Source organism: Sarcophilus harrisii, chromosome 1, assembly GCF_902635505.1.
Source record: "Sarcophilus harrisii chromosome 1, mSarHar1.11, whole genome shotgun sequence".
Lineage (NCBI taxonomy): Eukaryota > Metazoa > Chordata > Mammalia > Dasyuromorphia > Dasyuridae > Sarcophilus > Sarcophilus harrisii.
The window spans coordinates 244,982,697-245,005,860 of NC_045426.1; the positions used below are offsets into that span (position 1 = coordinate 244,982,697).

The window sequence follows — 23,164 nt, forward strand, 5'->3', positions numbered from 1 at the left end:
AACATATATGGAAGGTTTTAGCTGCTTCAAGTCAGAGACAAAGGTCTCATCATCCTTGGATTCAACTAAAGCATATGGTAATCATTTTTCTATAATATTTCCACTAATAAAATCATAAGAAAGAAGAGAAACACTAAGTAGTAGAGTAGATCTGCACTAGGTAGCTATATGGTTTTATTGATGATTAGGAATTTCTAGCCCAGTGATGCTTACAGTAGAGTGTCTAAGCATATTTATATCTTTTCCATTTGCATGTACATATCTTTTAGCAGATTCACATACATACATACACACACCAAAAAAAATCACTCCTGAATGCAACCTATATCAGACTAAAATGTGCTTTCTTTCTTATTTTAAGTGTTCATATATTAATTTAAAAATAAATATATAGTGTTTTCTAAGTCAATATGTGACCCAGAGAAATCTTTAAATTTAGTTTAGCAGCCTGCTTCTATTTGATTTTGATACCATTGTTCTATAACACTTCAGAAAAGTAACCCAGGAACAAAGAAATTTTTTATGTTGCCAAATTTTAGTATGTGGATAAAACTGCTTAAGGTATAGTAGGGTGAAATGCAGAGATGGCAAAAAATAAAATTAAATAAGTGGAAAGAAAAACATTATCATCTTCCTCTCTCAAATACCTACTAAGCAAAGATATTATGACTTCTCCAGGATTGATCACAGAAAAGGTTTATATAATTACGTTATTAAAACTATTAAAGTATTACTGTTACAAGGCACATGTCTCTAAAAGTCCCTTAGTAGCTAGCTTCATAAAAACAGAATTCTCCTCTCTGCTTTTGGCAGTGTTTAATACAGTGGCTTTTTCAAGAAGTATAGCTAACAATAAGCAATGTAATAATAATTATTATCCAAATCAAGTATAAGAAAATGATGCTAAGATTATAGAACTACAACTAGAATAGATCTCAGAGGCCATTTAGTCCAGTATCCTCATTTTATAGATGAATTCAATTAATGAAGAGTCACATTCAAGATTTCACAAGATTGGACAGTTACTGTTATGAAAAGAGATTTTTGAGGGTCATACTACTCAAAGCAAAAGGTTTAGACTAGCAAATGGGAATAATTTATCCAAAAAAGAACTAAATAATCTTCTTGGGGAGGGGGGAGGGAAATGAACTTTCAATGAAAAGGGGGACTTCCAAGCATTCCTAATGAAAAGATCAGAAATGAAGAGAAAATTTGAGTTGAAATGCAAACACTTTTGAGAGAGCAAAAAAGAGAAACCACAAGAGGATAAGTATTTACATTCTAGTAGGTGACAAATAAACAAGTGTCACTTCAGGACTCTAATGTCAATTAAGCCTCATAAAGGAAGCTAAATAAAACAAAAAGTCTGGAAATTATTTTGTTATGTTTTAGTGATACCATAAGATGAATAAAAAGGGAGAAAAGAATACTGTTTAAAAAAGAAGAAAGACAAGAAAAAAGAAGGTTTGGAATTTACCATCTCATAATTAGATATATATGCACAAAAAGAAATCTATACAAAGAAAAAAATGCAGAAATACATACAAGTTTGGCATATAGATATAGTCAGTTAAACAAAGGAACAGAAGCAAACTAGGAAAGGATGAGAGGAGAATAAGAGAAAGGGTAAATTGTTCATAAGCAAAACAAAGTACAATCTTGAAACTCAGATCATGAAGAAATGTTTAAAAGGAAAACAACAGAAAAAAGTAAAAGCCTGTAATTGATGTCTAAATGAGGGGAAGAAGGATAGAGGAAGAGGAGGACATGAAGGACAGATCACTAGTGAATTGCTGTTCAATCATTTTTGGTCATGTCCAAATCTTCATGACCCCCATTGGGATTTTCTGAACAAAAATACTGAAGTGTTTTGCCATTTCCTTCTCCAGCTCAAAGAAGGCTAACAGGGTGACTTGCTCAGGGTCACAGAGCTAGTATGTGTCTGAAGATATATTTGTATTTAGAAAGATAGGTTTTTCCTAACACTAGCCCACAATAATATATCCATTGCACCACCTAGCTGCTCCATGAGTTATTCACTCCTATTTTATCTTTTTCTTTGTAAAGAAAAAGCTATATTTACAAAGCCATTTATAAAGCATTGTAAAGGAACAAGAAGCCTGGAATTTACAAGTAATAATCATTATTGTAAACTAAATGGGATGAATTAGCTAATAAAAAGTAAGAGGATGACAATATATTAGCAGAATTCAACAATATATTGAGAAACATGCTCAAAACATAAAGAGTTATACAGAACTAAAATATGGGGCTGGAGAAAAAAATTAGCTTAATTCAAAATATCAGGGGTAACAATTAAGATCTCAGAGAAGACAAAAGCAAAAATAGACATAATTGAAAAAACAAACAGAGAATACTCTGAGATTATACCATCATATGCTTAAGAGCAGCATGGATAATTGATTAATATCAATACTTAACATATGTAGATGGATAGTATAGCATTTAAAAATTTAAAGAAAAAGTTCAATAGATTATAGAAGAAAGAGAAAGCAAAACTACAATAACTGGTGACCTCAGTGTACCTTTTTTGAAATACACAAATCTAAAAGAAAGATTAAAAAAAAAAAGCAATTTAGTTATCTAAACAGAATTGCAGAAAAATATATTGGGAAAAATATTTAGCAATTACTAAATGGAAATGGAAAGGAATATATGTCTGCATATCTATCTATCTATTTATCTATCTATATTTTTAGCAGTGTATGACATTTACAAAAACTGATCATAAAATCTCATTAATTTATATGTCAAAATGTTAAACACATACCTTACTAACCACAACAAAAAAAATCATATCCAGTAAATATCCATTAAAAGGTATTATAAATTAATTGAAGTCCAAGTAATTTAATCCTTAGAAGTTGGTGCATAACAGAACAAATCATAGAAACTGTAGATAATTTCATCAAAGAATATGACAATGAGACAATACATTCCAAATTTTGTGACATGGCCAAAGTAGTCCTTAGAGGAAAAATAAAGAATAAACCAATTAACTAAGTATGCAGTTTAAAAAAAAAAACATTTTTTTAAACTAAGCATCAAAATAGAATTATGGAAATAAGTTGATAAAAAAATTAATGAATTAGGTTTTTTAAGCCATAGTTGCTTTTTAAGAAATGAAGTAAATTATCATAAGCAAAAATGTTTTTTTAAAGAAAGAGGAAAATCAAATTAGTTGTATTAAAATGAAAGGGGGAAGGGTGCAACAAATAAAGAGGAAAATAAAGGTTATTGTTAGAAACTAAAATGAAATGAATATTTTCAAAAGTATAAAATTCCCAGATTAAAAGGCAGAATTTAAATATTCCAATCACAGAAAATTTGTCACAAATAAGAAAATTCTAGACCTGTGTAATCTTTTGAATGCTGCAGAATGCTCCTTTCCCCCATTTCTAAATTACCCCCATTCTCTAGAGGAACTATATTTTGATATCTATTTTATATGAAATAATTTAGCATTTGTGTTTGGCAAAAAATAAAATTATTCTGAAGCCATGCAGGCTAGGAAATTTTACTGCTCATGATCAGTTTCTGCTTTTCCAGAAATCAAAGCAAAACTTATCATTAATTCAGTGATCACTTCTGCAATGCAGTTAATCTCGAGGATAACCGTGCCTTTACTGTCCCCTGGTGGACAACAGAATAACAACAACTTTCTTTACTTTTAAAAAAAATGATGCTATTAGAGAATCAGCATTTATTGCTGAAAGGAACCTAAGAGATTATCATAAATCAGTGGTTCTCATTTTTTTTGATGACCCATTTACATCCTTAAAATTATCGATGACTCCACAAAGATTTTTTGTTTATATAAGGTTATAACTATCAATTTTTCCTGTATTAGAAATTAAAATGTCTCAGTATTAGAATGAAAATAGACTTGATCTCATTGACCTCCTAAAAAGCTTTCTGGAACCTGCAGGATTCCCAAATTGTGCTCTAAGAGCTACCATCATATATAAAAGATTTAAAGCTACAAGGTTCCTGAAAGGTCATCTAGCCTTATCCACTTGTATTACAAATAAGAGAATTAAGTCCAAAGACTTGAGCATCAGTTTCTAAGTGACTTGTGTTGGGTCATAAGGGCAGTAATTGGTTTGTAAAGGTATTATAGAAAAGAACTCATGTTCTTTAACAGGAAATACAATATTCTTTCTACTACACTATATTGTCTTACAGATCAGAAAATTGAAATCCTATTCAGTCTCCTTTCAATTATCACATTCTATCTTCATTGGGGTATAATCTACCATAATTTGAAACTCCATGGTCATGAGACAAATAGGTGATTTGGTATCTTGGTATAAGAAGGGTTTTGCTTTTGTTTTTGTTTATGCTTTACTTCTCCAAAATAACTTCTCAACAACTTGATTTTGTATTAGGGTGGGCAATAGGAACCCCTAATATACGAAAATCATGCTAACTGGGGTGATAAGACAACATCTTTTCCCACCATGATCTAAGAAGCAATATGTTAAAGAATCTACCTTGCAGAAGCAAAAAGGGATTTTCTCAGGGTAGGGTGCTCCTTACAATTTTACACTCAAATGTCAAAATACTCTCATGATTAGGGCTATTCATCCTGTGGTAGGTTTTCCTCTTTGACCTCACCTTTCTAATTGAAGAAGTCCAGTTCAATGGCTACATTAATTTCCAGGAAAAGCTGTATCCATAATTGCTTCTTTGTTCACCTGCTTTTTAGCTCTAACTCTACTAAGTCATTTGTAATAGAATAAGTGTTTTTATAGGAGTACAGGTAGATTTAACAATTTAATGGAAGAAGTGATATTTGAATTAAATCTTAAAAGATGTGTACATCTATAATCAATTGAACTGAGTGAAGAGTCATAGGAATCAACAATGTGGCAGAAAAAAAGCAATGTTACACAAGGTATATTATCTAGAACTTATAATTTCCCTACCATGCCATCCTTGTCAGACAATATTTAAAGTATTATATTCAGTTCTGAGAATATTATTTTAGAAAGGATGTTGAACAGTTAAAACATGTCCAGAAAAGTGTAAATAATACAATGAAAGTCCTTAAAATGATACTATTTAAGAATCAAGTAAAAAAAAAAAAACAAACTGGAGATGTTTGGCCTGGAAAAGAGAAGACTTAAGGAGATTTGAAAACTATCTTCAAGTATGATATAATGAAGAAGAGGGACAAGACTTTGTTCTATTTGACACCAAAAAGCAGAACTTGCTTGCATCTCCAGCAAAGTGAGCAAAGGAGCATCATCCAGATCACTGAATTCTCCAATCCAATTAATAAGGTAATAGAATATAAAAATGAAATAACAAATAAAAAGATGTTAAAATAGTTGAATTTGTTCCCACCAAAAAAATTATTAACTTATTTTAATAATCTTTTCTTTTTAAATTTTGAGTTCCAAATTCTCTCTCTTACCCCTCCCCTACCTGAGTTCCAAATTCCCTCTATCTCTCTTACCTCTCCCCTACTTACTATAAAGATGAGCAAAATGAAATTATACATGAGAAATCATGAAAAACATATTTTCATACAAAAATGCCCCCAGGGGCAGCAGTTGTTGTAGATAAAGCACCAGCCCTGAAGTCAGGAGGACCTGAGCTTGGACACTTAACCCTTCCTGGCTGTATAACCCTAGGCAAGTCACTTAATCCCAATTGCCTCAGCAAGAAAAAAAATGCCTCCTCCAAAACCTAAAAAATTATAGTTTAATTTGTATTCAGAGCTAATCAATTCTCTCTCTCTGGAGATAGATAGCACTTTTTTGTCATGAGTCCTTTGGGACTGGCTTGAATGACCATATTGATCAGAATAGCCGAGTCTTTCACAGCCGATCATCATTACAATATGTTGTGTTGTTACTATATACAGTGATCTCCCTTCTCACTTCATTTTGAACCAGTTCATATGTCTTTTTCTGAAACTATCCCCCCTCAGCCCTTTCTTATAGCACAATAGTACTCCATCAAAATCACATGTCAAATGTTTTCAACAATTCGTCATTATATAAGCATCCTCTCAATTTCCTATTCTTTGTCACCATAAAAAGAGCTGCTATAAATATTTTTGTACATAAAGCTTTTTTCTTTTGTCCATAATATATTTGGGGTAAAGACCTAGTTCTGGTATTGCTGTGGTATACACAGTTTTGTAGCCCTTTAAGTATAGTTCCAAATTGTTCTCCAGAATGGCTGAAACAGTTACAACTCCACTAAAAGTATATTAGTATATCTGTTTTCCTTCATGCCCTTCAGTATTTGTCATTTGTGATAGGTGTGAGGTGGTATCTCAGAGTTTTTTTTATTTGCACTTATCTATAATCAATAGTGATTTTAGAGCATTTTTTTCATATGACTATAAAGAGCTAAGATTTCTTCTTCTGAAAACTGCCAATTCATATCCTTGGACCATTGATCAATTAAGGAATTGTCCTTATTTTAATAATTTGACTCAATTTCCTATATATTTAAGAAATTAAACCTGTATCAGAGAAACTTGCTATAAAGTTTTTTTTTATGTTACTTCATTGTCTGAGACATCTTTTAGCATAATATAATTTCCCTAATTATCTCTTTTAATTGAGTCTATTTATATCTGAAATCATGATTGCTACTCCTGTCTCTCTTAACTTCTGCTGAAGCAAAATGATACTGCTTCAGGCCTTTATTTTAACTGTCGTTTTGTTTCAAGTGTATCTCTTATAAACAACATATTATTTGATTCTGGTTTCTAATTCATTCTACAATCTGCTTCCATTTTAAGGATAAGTTCATCTCAATCATATTCACAGTTGTTATTTCTAACAGTGTATTTCCCTTATTCTTATTTTTCTTTTGTAAATCCTTCTCTTACTCTTTTTATTCTATCCCACCTCAAAAGTATATTTTTCATCTGACCACTATGTCCTTTAATCCATCCTCCCTTTTATCACCCACCAACCTATACCTTTTATGCCCTTCCCCTCCTTATTTCCCTGCTGAATAAGAAGTTTTTCTATATACAATTGAATATATATTCTTTCCTCTTTAAACTAATTCTGATTAGAGTGAGATTGAAGCATTGGCTGCCATCTCTTTCTCCCCATTTTCTTCTCCACAATAAATGTTTTTCTTTGTAAACCTCTTACATTTGAGAAATTTTTATCTATTCTATCTCTATCATTCCCCTTTTCTCAAGGCATCCCTCTTTCTCACCCCTTTGCTTTTTGGAGAGAGCAGGAAGGAGACATTATTGCAACATAACTGACTCACACTAATGCTTTCTATCTATGTAAACTTCTAATTTCTTGAATAAAGTTACATTTTTCGTCTTCCCATATAAAACTATAACTAGTCTAACTTTATTTAGTCTCTTATGATTACTCTTTCATGTTTAACCTTTTATGCTTTTCTTGAGTCTTGTGTTTGAATTTTCAAATTTTCTCCTTCAGGTTTAGTCTTTTCATCAGTAATGCCTAGAAATCCTCTATTTCATTAAATATTTTTTTTTCCCTGAAGGATTACACTTTGTTTTGCTGAGTAGGTTGTTCTTGGTTTTAATCCTAGCTACTTTGCTTCTGGAATATCATATTCCAAGTCCTCCACTTCTTTAACATGTGAGCTGCTAAACCTTGCATGATTCTGATTAAGACTCTAAAATTTTTGAATTGTTTGCAATATTTTCTCCTTCATGTAGGAACTCTGGAATTTGGTTATAATACTCTTGAGATCTTTTTGGGAGGCCTTTTTCAGATGATCAGTGAATTCTTTCAATTTCTATCTTACTTTCTGGACTTAAGATATCAAAACAGTTTCCCTTAACAATTTCATGAAATATAATGGCTGGGCTCTTTTTTAATGATAATTTTCAGGTAGTTCAATATTTATCAAATTATCTCTCCACAATCTATATTACAGGTCAGTTATTTTTCCAATGAGATATTTTACATTTCCTTCTTCTTTAATTCTTTTTACTTTATTTTTATCATTTTTTGATGCCTTTGAAGTGATTATCTTCCATTTTCCCAATTCTAATTTTTAAGGAATTATTTTCCTCAGTAAGTTTTTATATCTCTTTTTTCATTTGGTCAGATATGCTTTTTTAAGCAGTCTTTTTTTTTGTAGTGGCAAGGAAGTGGACATTGAATGGATGCCCATGAATTGGGGAATGGCTGAATAAGTTATGGAATATGAATATAATGGAATATAATTGTTCTATAAGAAATTATAAAAAGGCTTATTTCAGAAAACCCTGGAAAGAATTAAATGGACTGATGCTAAATGAAGTGAGCAGAATCAAGCAGACAATGTACACAGTAACAACAATATTATTATGTGATGATCAATTGTGATGAGCTTGGCTCTATACAATGTGATAAATCAGGGCAATTCCAATAGACTTGAGATGGAAAGTGCTATCTTCATCAAAAGAGAGAATTGTAAAGACTGAATGCAAATGAAAGCATAGTATTTTCACCTTTTGTTGTTGTTGCTGCTGTTTGTTTTTTTTTTCATGTTTTTTTTTCCCTTTTGATCAGATTTTTCTTGTGCAGCATGAAGAATATGGAAATATGTTTAGAAGAATTGTGTATATTTAAGCTATATTATATTTCTTGCTGTCTTGAAGGGGAAGGGAGGAGACAAGGAGAAAAATCTGAAACACAAGATTTTGAAGGGTGAATGTTGGAAATTATCTTTTCATGTATTTGGAAAAATAAAATACAATTTTAAAATTAAAAAGGATCCTAAAATGCTCTCCTAGTCTTTTTTAGGCAGGGCCTGCTCCCCTGAAGCTGCAAGTATTATTGCTTCTCTCTTCCCTGGAATTGTGACCAGGGACCCTGCTTCTTTGTAACCAAGTACAAACACCATTCTCTCACCTGGAATCACAAGTCAAAACTGCATGTGAGCAATAGAGTTGTCAATCGGCACGACTTGTATCCAATGTAAGTAATCTGTTATCTCCTTCTGAATAGTTGTCACACACACACACACACACACACACACACACACACCTCTCTTATTGTCCCTTGGCTGAGAGTTCCCATAGCTGCTACATTTACTGTCCCAGCCACTCCAAGGACCATCATGTTGCTGGTGCTACCTACCTATGCATGTTCTCTAAGCTAGCTCCCAGCCCATTGTCACAGACACTCCTGCTAACTTTTGAGTTATCTTACACTGGAAAAGATGTCTTACTGTAATGTTTTGTTGTCTTTGTTGATCCAAAATGTTTATTTTAAAAGTTATATTGAAGTTATTTGGAGGGGAATGTTGGTAGAGAGGATTTTGCTTATACTCTGCAATTTGGCTCCAATTGTAACACTATATGTATATTCTACTTGAATTTATCAAGTATGTACACTTTCAGATTTGGAGTGCATCATTTTGTTCCTTGAAAAGAGTATGAAAGTTTAAGAGGCTCATATTCTGAGGGACATTTTTACAGATTATAAAGGATGCAAAACTCAATGAAGGAAAGTTAATGTAAAGAAGCATTTATACTTTGTTGCTTCTTTAAGAGGTGAAAAGAAATTACACTATCAATATGATAGAATTGGAGAGTGTCTAACTATTAATGGTCTGAAGAATCAGTCACAGCCCTGGAGTTTTTTAAAAAGCCATCCTGTTATTCAGACTGTTTTTAAAGTCAGCCAAAATAGGAGAAGCTCTGTCCATTGAGAGGAAATCATCCCTGGAAGTTGAAAAGATACTTCCTGCACTAAGTTCTCAGAAGTTGGATTCTTCTTCTATAACTGATTCTCCCCACTGGCTCTTTCAAGTGTGGTGTGTACCAAGAAATACCAGAATTTTAAGGGAAATGAGGGATGTGATTGTTACTTATAATCTCATCCAGATTTCGAGCCACGTCTTCATACTTCCTAAAAGATCAGTGAAAAGAAGAAAAAAAAAACTTTACACCTTTATAGCAAACAGTTGAGAGTTTGAATGAAAGAAGCAAAATAATAGTTTTCTCCTGTCAAGAAATATACAAGGCAAATCATACTATAGAATTTGGACCAGACAGGACTTTGGAATTCATCTAAAAGTATCATCCAACATCCTCTTTTTATCAAGTAAGAAACTATAGCTCAAAGGTACTGCCTTAAGAGCACATGAGTAGTTAGTAGTAACACTAGGACTAGAATATAGATCCTCTATCAGCAAAAGAACTTCCAGAGAAGATAGAAAACTTAATATGATTTTTTATTTTAAATTAGCTAATATTATAAACCTTTAATTTTTCCATATTCTGACACAAAATTCTAAATGATTTTTAGTCAAAATTTTTCATATTTGTCCACACAATAGCCACTATTTTTATGATATATTCTAATCCATGTTTAAAAATAAAGTAGAACTGTAATTTTCTCAATCTAGTCATCCAAACTTCTGGATTATATAAAGTTTTTAAAAAGTATGACCAAAAATAAAAAAGGAGAGAAGGAATATCTGAAATTACTTTCTTACCCCAGTCCACTAAGGCCTGTTCTTACCAACAATCAGAAGGCTCTAAATCCCTCTCCTTCTTTAATAATACTTTCCTAAAAGTCAGAAAAATATTACTAATTCTCCCAAGCATATTCTTCACTCACCCTGGAAGAAATGGTAAAATAATAATAAATGAATAAAAGTAAATAGAACTACTTATTTCTTATTTTGATTCCATTTTCTGAACTGGGGGGGGGAATCTTTAGTCTGGAAAGAAAGCAAAAATTACCACTAAAGAACTGAAAGACAGAATAGTTATGAGGGGGCAAAGGATAGCATCAGGCTACCCCAGTGAATTTAGGCCACCAAGTCAGATAAATTGAATTTAGGTGCATAAAAAGAACCACCTTCAGTGAATTTTCAAAAATTATGGAGACTAAGATTGTCCACAGAATTAAGGAAAAGTAAATATATCAATTTTCAAAAAAAGGTGTATAAAATATAAGACAGAGATATATATATATATATATATATATATATATATATATATATATATATATACATATATATATATATATATATTTCTCTCCCTGGTAAAATCCTAAAATGTATTATTAAAAGAATGGTTAGTGAATATATGAAAGGGAAAAATGATTATAAAGAGTCAATGGCTTCATCAAAAATTAGTCATGATGGAATAACATTTTTAACAGTTACTGGAATGGAAGGCAGAGCCAGGATGTCAGAATAAAGGAAACATTCAAGCTGAATTCTGCCAACATTCACTTCTAAACAACTTTAAAAATAACATATCAAAGTGAATTATAAAGCAGCATAACAACAAAGTTTGAGGGACAATTTCCTGGCCCAAAACAATCTAGGAGATCCAGATTTGAATAAAGATCTGCAGCAGCAACAGTAATAGCAGAAACAGAAATTCTTGCTATCCAGAGATGGTGAGAACAGTGGACATCTGTTCAGAAAGAGATTCTGGAGAACAATTTGGAACTATGCCTCTAAGATCATAAAACTCTTGATAGCTTTTGAACCAGTAATATTATTAGTAGGTCTGTATCCCAAAGAGAACAAAGAAAAAAGGCTTATATGTGCAAAAAATATTTATGGAAACTCTTTTTGAGGTGACAAAGAATTAGAAGTTGAAGAAATATGCAAGAATTGTGAAATGGCTGAAAAAGTTATATTTTGCGATTTTGATAGAATACCATCATGCTGTAAAAAAATATGAAGAGGATGACTTTAGGAAAATCTGAGAAGACAACTGATATAAACTGATGCAGAATGAAGTAAGCAGAACCAGGATAACATTGTATACACAGTAACAGCAATATTGTAATGATAATTGTGAAAGATTTAGCTACTCTGTTTAATATGATGATTCATAATAATTCCAGAAGAATTATGATGAAAAATATAGTCTGCATTCAGAAAGAGAAAATTGATGAATCCTGAGTTCAGATTTAATCATATTTTTTCACTTCCTTCATTTTTCTCTTTTTTGTAGCAAAAAATAATATGGAAATATGCTTTGATGTCTTTACATGTATAGTGGGTATCATTGTTTTCTCAACAGCAACCAAAAGAGCTATTGCAACCTTAGGCTACTTTTAAAGAGACATAGTATCTAAAATACTGAGAGATCCATTGTAGTTGCCTCTTCCCTGGTCAGATAACAGTGATATAGTGCACAGATAGAAGCACATTTTGATAAAATCTTTAAAAAATCCAGAGGAGGTTAAATCAGGATTAAGAAGGATCAAGATCATGCTATATGAGGATAGATTTGAGACAGATGAAAATGTTTGGTCTAAAGAAGAAAAAAAAAAAAACATGAGAGGCTAGGATTGTTCTTCTTGTTCTAAGATGACAAAATTGCAGATAGACTACAATTAATATAAAACATAACTTCTTTATAATTGGGAAAATTCCACAAAAGTACAATGGGCTACATTGAAAGGCACTAGATTCCTCCTCATTTTAGGTCATTACATGAAACCTGGATGGTTACTTATTTGGTATGTGGTAGGGGGGATTCCAATCTTAGGCATAGATTGGAATAGATGGCTTTTTCCAACCCTGAGATTCTGACTGTAAGAGGCAGAGCAACAGAGTAAATATAGAGTAAAAATGCAAATATATACAAAATAGTTTTGGGGGAAGAGTATTAGCAGTTAGGACACTAGGAAAGCCTTCATTCAGAAGGTAATACCTGGATTGCATCTTAAAGAAAGTGAGAAACTTTATAAGGTGAAGATGATGGAGTGTATTCTGCATGCCAGACAATAGTTGAAAGTCATTGGGATATGGAATGTCATGTGTGAAAATTAGAGAGAAGTCCAGTATGATTGAAGCACAAAGCGTGAAAGGGTTAGTACTCTCCAGTGAGGTTGATAAAATAGTTTGGGGCCAGATTATTAAGAGTTTTAAAGGTTTAACAGAGTTTATATTTTATTTTAGAGACTCTAGGAGGTTATGGGAATTGATTAAGGTATTGAAATATTCAGATCTGTACTAAAGGATTATTTCTTTGGGATCAGTGGAATGGAATGGAATGGAGAGAGACTTGAAGCAGGAAGACCAGGTGAAAGGCTATTCAATAATCCAGGTGGGAGGTGATATGGGCCTAGACAAATGATATAATTATGAACAGAGAGAAGAAATCAAATGTAAAAAAAAGTAGCGGCAGAAACAAAATTTGGCAACTAATTTGATACATGAGGGATGAACAGGATAATTAAGAGATTATAAATCTGAGACACTAAAATAGTGGTAGTGTCTTTGGAAGTAGACAACATAGAGAAAATATATTAAGTTCGGTTTTGAATAAACTGAGTTTGAAAGATCCCTGGAATATACAGTTTGAAATTCTAATAAATGATGATGGAGATTCAGAGTTCAGAGAAGAGTAAAGTTTTTCATTGATATTGAATTGTTTTTTACACTGTTTTGTGCTGCTTTGACTCTTTATCTCTCTCACCAAAACATTTTGATTATTACTTTCAATTGTTGATTAAAGGAACTTGGATTTGTGATACATTTTTAATTTGCTTTCCATTTTTCAATTCTTTATGTTTCTTTTGTTATTGCCTTTAATAGGGCAATATATTTTTCAAGTTTTCTATCTCATGTACCAAGTAGATATTGATTTAAAGTTATTGTTGTTGTTGTTGTATTTTTCAGCACTTTAAAAGATCTGTTAGTTCATTGGTGTGGATACTTCTTCAACCATCAGATTGAAATATATCTTCGCCCGAGCAGATAATCTTTATGATAAAAATAAAACATAGTTTTATTTTATATTTATATAATGATTATCATTAACCATTTGATGATGAGTTTCTTCAAATGCAGCCAAGGCTAGTTCTCATTAGACAATTTCTGTCACTTAACATATTCAAAGACAGTTCAACTTCATAATAGCCCAACGAAGAGTTTGCAATCTATTCACATAATTTCCTTTTTTTTTTCTTTTTTGCAAGGTTAAGTGACACAGCTAGTAAGTGTCAAATATTTGAGGATTCATTTGAATTCAGGTCCTCTTTGATTACATGGCATGTCCTCTATCCAAAGCATGACCTAATTGTCCCCATTAACATAGTTGTCAAGAACCTAGAATCATCTCCACACTCTTATGAGAGATCAAAATCAATATTAATGCCTGTTGCTAAAGACATCCAAGACAGAAGACAAATATAAATGTTTATACTTCAATTATCTGTTTCACAGACTTGTCAGAAGGATCAAGGAATATTTTAAGTGTTCTGTAACACATTGTGATATATCAAGGAAGTCACAGTTGCCAGGCATAATAATTCATGACAATCTATTGTTGGGTAAATCTCCTTAGCAGCCCAATATGAATTGACTTAAATAGCTTTCATTAAATTATACATTTATTCTGATGTACTAAAAAGAAGAAGAAAAAGAAGAATGCACATGGCATTAGTACTACTTTGGCTGTGAATTAGATACTTACAATTCCTTCTGGGTCAACTAAAAGAAGATGCTTGACTTGGGTATTATGCATCCCTGTCAGGACATAGGATCCTGGATTGGTGGTGCTTTTCCTGACAAGAAAGTCCCCATCACTTTTTATTAGCTGCTCTGCCTCTTTCCTGCTCATTTCTCCTTGATACCAAGGTTCTGCCTTTAACTCTTCCATCATTCTCCAATCAGGTACTCTGGATAAAATAGGGCTGGTGTTTTCCACTGACATAGCCTTATTTAACAAAGGTTCCATAGTTTGGTTCTTGAGAGCATCTTCAAAAGGTCCTGGCAGCAACAACAAATACAAATAATAAATCAATCAAAAGAAAACTAAATGCCAAAAAAACTATCTAACTGATCATTTAAATATAAAAAGGTTATAATAAAATGCTACATTTTATTGACTAGAAGTGGATTTAATTATTAATGCAACAAAATATATTAGAACCCAATTATAACATTGGGATGATGGATTCAAAATTAATAAGATATGTATTCAAATTCTGCTGTAATGTTTACTATCTCTGTGACCCTAGATGTGTTTCTTCACTTTTAGACCTTAGTTTTCTCATCTGAAAAATGAGAATTTTGGGCTTGATGAGCACTAAGATTCCTTTCAGTTCTAAATTCTATGATCACAGACAATTTTTCCTATGCTTTAAGAAGTATTTTATAGATAGAAGTATTATGGACATTTTTTGTAGAAAGAAATATTAACCAATTAATAAGCTGTTCAAGGTAAGGTGGCATATGTTATACAAAGACCCAGAGGACTCCTTTTTTCTATTTAATAGGCTAGATTAACTTCATTTTAAATACATTATACAGACTCAGTAGTCATTCTATTATGCATCTATCAACTTGCCTGAAAACAAAATATTTATTTTAAAAGATCTGTTCTTCTACTAAATCCACTCAGGAAAACATGCCTTGTTCCCTGACTTTGAGTTCAGTTTCATATGTGTTATAAATCCCTTCCTCATATTCATTTCAATCTCTTTTCACCAAAATTGTCTTCCAAGTAAATTCTAAAAGCTCCCTGTATACTGGATCACTTCACATTTATCATTATACTACCCCAACTACTTCTTGAATTCTTTTGAAATCCTTTGAAATCCTTTTGAAATTAAGTCTTCTTGTAGCAATTTGGGGAGGAAAAAAATACTGAAGGAAATCAATTGTGATAAAGCTGATCCTGCATTTTAAGCAGGAGTCATACATACCAAAATTGGCACACACAAAAAAGAACAAAATGAAGTTATTCATGTCAGTTCTTAAACTGATAATAATCCATTTTTCTTTTAAAATTTCCTTTTAACAATTTTATGATATAAGAATTCCCATATTGTTGAGTAGTTTCAATCATGGTCTGACTCTTTGTGATCTCATCTTCAATTTTCTGGGCAAAGATATAGAGTGGCTTGTCATTTCCTTCTCCAGTCCATTTTTAAAATGAGGCATTAAGGAAAACAAAGTCAAGTGACTTGCCTCACGGTCACATGGCTAGTAAATGTCTGAAAAAGAATTTGAACTCATCAAGGTGAGTCTTTCTGATTCCAAGCCCAATGCTCTGCCCATTGGGTCACCTAACTGCCCTTTATTTAATCATAAATGGGAACTATTACAAAAACTACAGTGATAATACTTTATGGTAATAAGAAAATTGGTCTGGGAGTCTATTACAATAGTAGACCAATCTTTCAAATGCATTGGGCTTCATATTTTGTTTAACTTTTTCATCTATAGAATTAGGAACTTTAACAAGATATAAAGAACTTGAAAGTCCATTCCTGCTTTAAATCTTATGATCCTTTTGATCTCTAAGGTTCCCTCCAGTTTTAAAATACTACATCTACATTTTTTGAGGTCAAGGTTCAGAATGAGGTAATTCCCATGAGGATTCAAATTTGGTTTTAGAGAAGTTTTTAGAGTAAAAAGGTGCGATTTTGATGTCATTTCTTTAGGAATTTAACTACAAGACTTAAAAGATTTAGAGCCATAAGGTGCCTTCCTTAGTGATCATCTAATCCACCTTTTCTCATTGTACTCATAGCATCTCTAAGTAAAATTAAATAGCTTGTCTAAAGTCAAAAGTAGCAAATCCATAATTTAAACCCAAATTCCCTCATTGAAAATTCAGTGTTCATTCCTATTCCAGGTTGTTTCAATTCAATTCAATTAAGCAAAGACTTAATAAGTATACACCATGTAGTAGGCCCTAATTGTCTTCTGCTGGCTAAGTATTGTTGTTTCATCAGCTCTGATATTTTAAAAAAAATTTTATAGCCAATTCTCAGGTAAATGAATCAATATATTGGGCTTCATAGTAATTAACATGAAGATTTCTTTTTTTAAAAAATTAGTTTCAAGAAATTAAATTTCTCATTCTCTGTTGACTACAAAAAAGGACGATTTCTTATCTCATAGCAGATGATAGTTTGAAGATGACTACAAGTAACAACCCTAGAAAATGACAAAGATCACCATACACCAAAACTCTATTAGCAAAGAATGAAATGAGATATGTAATTTTGACATAACCATTTACATTAAAACATTCCTGAAAAAAAATCAATAAGAACTTACTCATGTCAAATAAGTCTTTTCTTGGGCTATTGTCTTTGGTAGTGTCCACTGAGTCACTGAATACACTTCCAGTGTCTCCTGGAAGGGCTTGCAAAACTTGAATATTTACACCTTGAGTATTCACATAGATTGGTGTCTCCCCTACAGGAGTTACTTGGGATTTTCCTTCTGGCATGTTATAGCTATCCAAAGAACCTGTGAAGAAAAGTAAGAGGATACCCCTTTTTTTCATTATTATAATTATGGAGATGAAGGAATTTAGCTAAGGTTACACAGAAAATTTATTTTTAAATGATGCAGGTTTCTTGAAACCTCACAATGAGAGAAAGTACTATACACATTCTTTTTTTTTGTAATTATGTTTTATTTTGAATTTAAGAAATAAAACAAGAATTTCCATAACATAGTAGGGTAGGAAAAAAATGACCATACATGAAACAAGATCTATTATGTACAATTTGCTATTTCTTTTAAATATATAATAAAGTTATCATGTAACATTCTCTTTTTTTCTTTAGTTTTCTTTCCCCATATCCCACTCTTGGAGATGAATATTATTAGGCACAAATCATTAGTATTAAAAATGAAAAGAGTGACTATACCACAAATGAAAAAGAAATTAAAGCAATTATAATGAGCTCTTTCACCCAATTGTGCTAATAAATTTAACAATTTGAGTGACATAGAAGAATATTTACAAAAATATATAAATTGCCTAGATTAGCAGAAGAAATAGATATTTAAATAGACCTATTTTAGAAAAAAAATTAAAGAAGACATAAACTAGTTTCTTAAGAAAAAGTCACCAGAACCAGATAGATTTGCAAGTGAATTTTATAAAAAATTTAAAGATCAACTAATATGAATATTAAATAATTTGGAATAATATGCAAAGAAGGTATCCTGCCAAACTCCTTTTATAAAACAAATGTACTATTGATACCTAGACCATTAAGAGTAAGACATTTAAACAAAGAAAAGAAAAGGGAGAAAGAAAATTATAGAACAATTTCACTAATGAATATAGAATCAAAAATCCTAAATAAGATATTAGCCAAAAGATTATATATATTACAAAGATTATGCATTCTGATCAAATGATATTTATACATCAAATAAAGGGATGATTTAACATTAGGAAAACTATTAACATAATTGAATATATCACTAATAAAAGTTTAAAATTATGATTATATCAATAGATGTAGAAAAAAGCTTTTGATAAAATACAACTCATTTCTATTAAAAACACTTGAAAGTATAGGTATAAATTATTAAAAGTATTCTATCAACAAACATTATTTATAATGGGGATAAGTAGAAGTGTTTTTAGTAAGATCAGATGTAAAACAAAGATGCCTCCTATCACTAATATTATTCAATAGTGTATGAAATACTAGCAAGAGCAAGAAAAGAAGAAATACAAATAGAAGAAATCAGAGTAGGGAATGAGATAATAAAACTATTACTTTTTGCAGACATTATATTTATATACTTAGAAAACTCCAGAATCCACTAAAAAGTTAGTTGAACCAATTAATAACTTTAGCAAAGAAACAGGATATAAAGTAAATACTCATAAATCATAAGCATTCCTATATATCACAAACAAAATTCTGCAAGAAGAGATAGCAAAAAGATACCCAATTTAAAATAACTTTAAACAATATAACTAGGAGTACACCTACAAAAACAGTAAATACATGAACAAAATTATACAAAAAAACTTTTTACACAAACAATATTTAAATAATTAGAGAAATATTAATTGTTCATGGATGGGTTACATAGATTACGCTTCCCTTTCGGATTCTGAAGGTAGCAACAACAAAAATGTAATCCAATTAAATTTTTAATGTCTCACTGAGAAATTACAAAAATCCCTTGAGTTCTCTGAAAATTTCTGAAGAAGAACATTCTCTCATGCCTAACCAGCGTAAGATGGATATTAATATATTTTTATAGAAGGGTTTCTCTCCATCTTCCCTCCATTCAATTATTTTTTTTGGGTGGGAAGAAAAAATTTCAAATCCATAATAAATATGTATATTTAAAATCATTTTTCAATGAAAAACCCAAACTTTCACATGGTTTATCAAATTTATTTACTATCAACAAACCTATAGGAAAAACAGAAACTGGATACCACATGCAAAGGTAGCAAGATGCTAAATATTACATATAAAACTGACAATCTACCCAATACTAACTGTTAATTACAGTAAGTAACCCATCTGAAAGTTATGTCATAAACACATTCATATGTTCTATAGTAAGATCTAATTTAGTATACTTGTCCGGCCATCTATAGGCATGTTTTAGTATCCAATGGTATATTCTGGGTTAAAGGATTCATTCTGTTCTACCCCATATTTACACAATAGATTCATAATACATAGCTGTTTAATATATTATGTGTTTCAATGGTACAAGCTATGTTTCTAATGGATTTAAATAATTTGCCAAGAAAACTGAACCACTGACATTTAAAAATTTGCTTTGTATTTTTTGCCTTTTATCAAATAAAAAAATGTAGCCACATTCAGAAGGAAAGCAGAAAATTTGGGGAAAAAATTTATAGACATTTTCTTAGATAAAGTTAAAGTTCTCATATTTAAAATATATAAAGAACTTTATAAAATCTCTAAGAAGATGAATCAGTCCACAATTGATAATACTCAAAGGATATGAAAGGCAGTTTTAATATAAAGAAATCAAAACAATTTATAGTCGTGTGAAAAATGCTCCAATACTATTTTATATCCATCAAATTGGTTAAAATGGCTGAAAGGGAAAGCAAAAAATGTGGGAGGGGATGTGGAAAAATTGAGACAGTAAATTATTGCTTATGGAATTGTGAAGGGATTCAATCATTTTGGAAAACAATCTGTAATTATGCTTATAGAGCTATCAAACTGCCTACATTCTTTGACCTAGCAATACAATTACTAGTTCTATTTCCAAAGATGATTAGGGAAAAAAGAAAAAGAAGCTATATGTTCTAAAATATTTATGGTAGCTCTCTTCTCTCTTTTGCAAAGAACTGGAAATTGAGGGGATTCCTATCAAATGGGGAATAACTGAACAGTTACTGTGTTATATGAAATTAAGAGCTCAGTGACCTTAGAAAAACTTGTATGAAATAATAAAAAACAAAATGAGCAGAATCAAGAGAACACTATATATAGTAACATCAATGTTGTTTTAAGTAAATAAACTATTTGATTATTATAAATACTCATATTAATTTGAAGGCATATGAAGATAGACACTATCTGCATACAGAGAAAATCGACAAATAGAAGTATGTATTGAGTAGTTTTACATATATATATGTATGTATGTTTCTCATAGTAACTATCTCTAGGGCGAAGGAGAGAGAAGAAAAAAGAAAAAGTTTATTATATATTATATATTTATATTATTATATTTTATGTAATTATATATTTATGCATATATTATATATTTATACATATAAATGTATGTTTGTTATATATAATATATATTATTATACTTATTATAACTATCAAATATTTTAAAAGTAGCAAGTTGTACATAACATATTTACAGTTTCATTTTTAATAATTTTAATTATTAAAATGATTAGTACAATCATTTTTAATATACTATGTTATGGGCTTTATTCCATAATTTAAAAAAAACTTTTTGCATTAAAAATTATCTTTACAGAAAAAAATTTGCTCTGAAGAATACTGATATATTAATATGCTTCAGATGTGCATATGAGAATGCATATGTCAAAAATATTTACATAATGAAAAAACAATTAGCACATTTATTAGTTAACATTTATTAGATAACATATATTAGATATTAGATAATATTTATGTTATCCTTTCTTGAATATCACATTGGTCCAAATATAGGCTACTCCTGAATAAAATTCATTGGAATTTCATTTTTTTTTAATGTAAGAGGGGAAAAAATAAGCATTACAGTTAAGAAGACCTGCATTCAAATCCTGCCTCTGACACATACTAGCTGACCATGAGCAGACAAATTATTTAATTTCTCAATGTCATATACAACTTTTTATGAATGTTACAAAAGATTTACCTATCTGTATCATTCAAATGAGCTTCACACTAGTTTCCTACCCCTCATAAATCCTGAAATCAAAAATGTAGCTCATCAAAAAAGATAAATTATTATGAAAAATTATCATAGTGAATTATCATATATATGGGATATATGTATACATACAAATATACACACATATTCTTACTGGCTTTGACAATTTTATTTTTTAATATTTCTTTCAATTCAAATAACTTCAATCCCATAGGTCCATTTGGATATTATCTGCTTCAGTCATGCAGAAATCATCTAAGACTTAATAGACAGTGTTAAAGAGAGGTGGTCAAAAAAATTCATAACCCTAGCCAATCTAGAGATGAACATCTCCAAATTTATCTGATCTGAATCCTTGAATGTCATTCAAACTGAAATATCCTTTTCAATTTGTTTGGATCTTTTCAGAGCTTGTATTTTGTGGACCCTGGGTCAACTCCACATCATGAAGAGATATTGTAGTGGGACTGAAGTGGAGCTTCAATTCAAATAACTGCTTTATTCACTTATTATCACTAATATCTTTTCCCTTCTTCCCTATCTTCCTATAATATTTTATCATTGTTTCCACTCACTGATATTAAGATCATGACAATAAGCATGATTTTGTATAATCATGTTTTATACAATCTAGGTATGGGAAATTGGGGATGCTATTCAGATCAAATTGAGTGCAATTCAGGCCTCTATTCATACCAAATTATTATCTGCTCTTAGTGAAAGCTGATTCTGTTTCATTACAAAGTAGCTTATTAAAAATTTTGTAGATTATCTCTGATAAAAGAAGACCTAAAATAGAATTTTAAAAGTAATTAGTCCTGATAAAAGATTTTTAAATAAAAGCACTACAAATTTGTTAATTGGTGATCCTTGTCAGAGATAATAATAGCATTCAGTTTTTTTGGTTCTGATTAGAATTTAGTCTAATAAGTCCAAAACAGATAAGAGAAATTCATTAACAAAGGTACTGCATATGGTTGGATTAAAGAAGATAATAGTTCCAATCAATCTAGCACTCTAAAGTTTACCAAGTGCTTTCATCACAACAATACTGTAAAATAGTACAAATCTAAGTGAGAAAAAGGAAATAATTTATTATTTTAAGGGAATTTGACCTCCCTAAGAATTGTAGGCATGTAAAAAAAACATAATGAGCAGAAAGAATAATCTAATATTCTATAACATTCTCATTCAATGCCCTATGCAACTGCCAGCTAAACCTTTAATCACCCTATATCAAACACATCTTCAGTTAACAGATGTCTAAAATATTATCTATTCAGCAACAGTTATCAATGATTCTGTCCACAGACATGCCCCTTCCTTGCATAGCTTATGAACATGGAACTATACTAAGACCCATAAATTGAAAAATGCCTTTCAGTTCCCCTAGAAGAATTTGTTATAAGTTATTGATGTTACAATGCCAGCAGAAGTGGCACCCTACCACTTACAACCCAAAGTGATAACGATCTCAACCATCAGAATAGTACTGGACATCTCATTTCTTGGACTGTACCACAATAAAGTTGGTACCTCAGAAAATGAAACTCTGACCTGTAACCCTTCATTATTTCCAGTTGTTTTCTGGACACTCCAGACCAAGATTCTATACACTAGTGATTCTCAGACAATAATATGCCAACTTAGGGTCTTCTACTTTCTTGGAGGAGGGATGTTACAGAGCCCATACTTGCTGTCTCACCTACCATATCTGGTCAGTCTGGACTTAGAATTGGCATCAATCTCTTTCTGGTGTCACTGTCTGGTAAGTTTTTCCCTCCCACAAGATATGGTAACTGAAGATATGACCAAGAATCTTTTAACTAGATTCCCTGATTTCTTCATCTCCTTCTGGATTTGAAATCTAAAGTCAGTATTGGTTTATTCTTTTTCTATTTCTTACCTGACTTCATTCATGAGCCAGAATTTTCTGCCAGCCTAAGACTGGTTACAAAATCCAGTTGTTGCTCTTCATTCTTACTCTAAAAACTTGAGTGTTTATTATGCATTTCTGGAGTTGTTGGACATGGATTTAATTGAAAAAAGT

General features: G+C 31.0%; 1 protein-coding gene across 2 annotated transcripts in view; it reads right to left on the bottom strand.

Annotated features, from left to right (window-relative positions):
* The window catches only part of SHC3 (SHC adaptor protein 3), a 139,041-nt gene that overhangs the window by 2,899 nt on the left and 112,978 nt on the right, over positions 1 to 23,164 (bottom strand). For both annotated transcript variants that reach the window (XM_031939264.1, XM_031939269.1), the window contains 2 exons: positions 17,023 to 17,217; positions 14,426 to 14,721 (listed from right to left, as the gene is read on the bottom strand). In XM_031939264.1, coding sequence (XP_031795124.1) covers positions 14,426 to 14,721; positions 17,023 to 17,217 — 491 coding nt within the window. The remainder of the gene's footprint in view (positions 1 to 14,425; positions 14,722 to 17,022; positions 17,218 to 23,164) is intronic.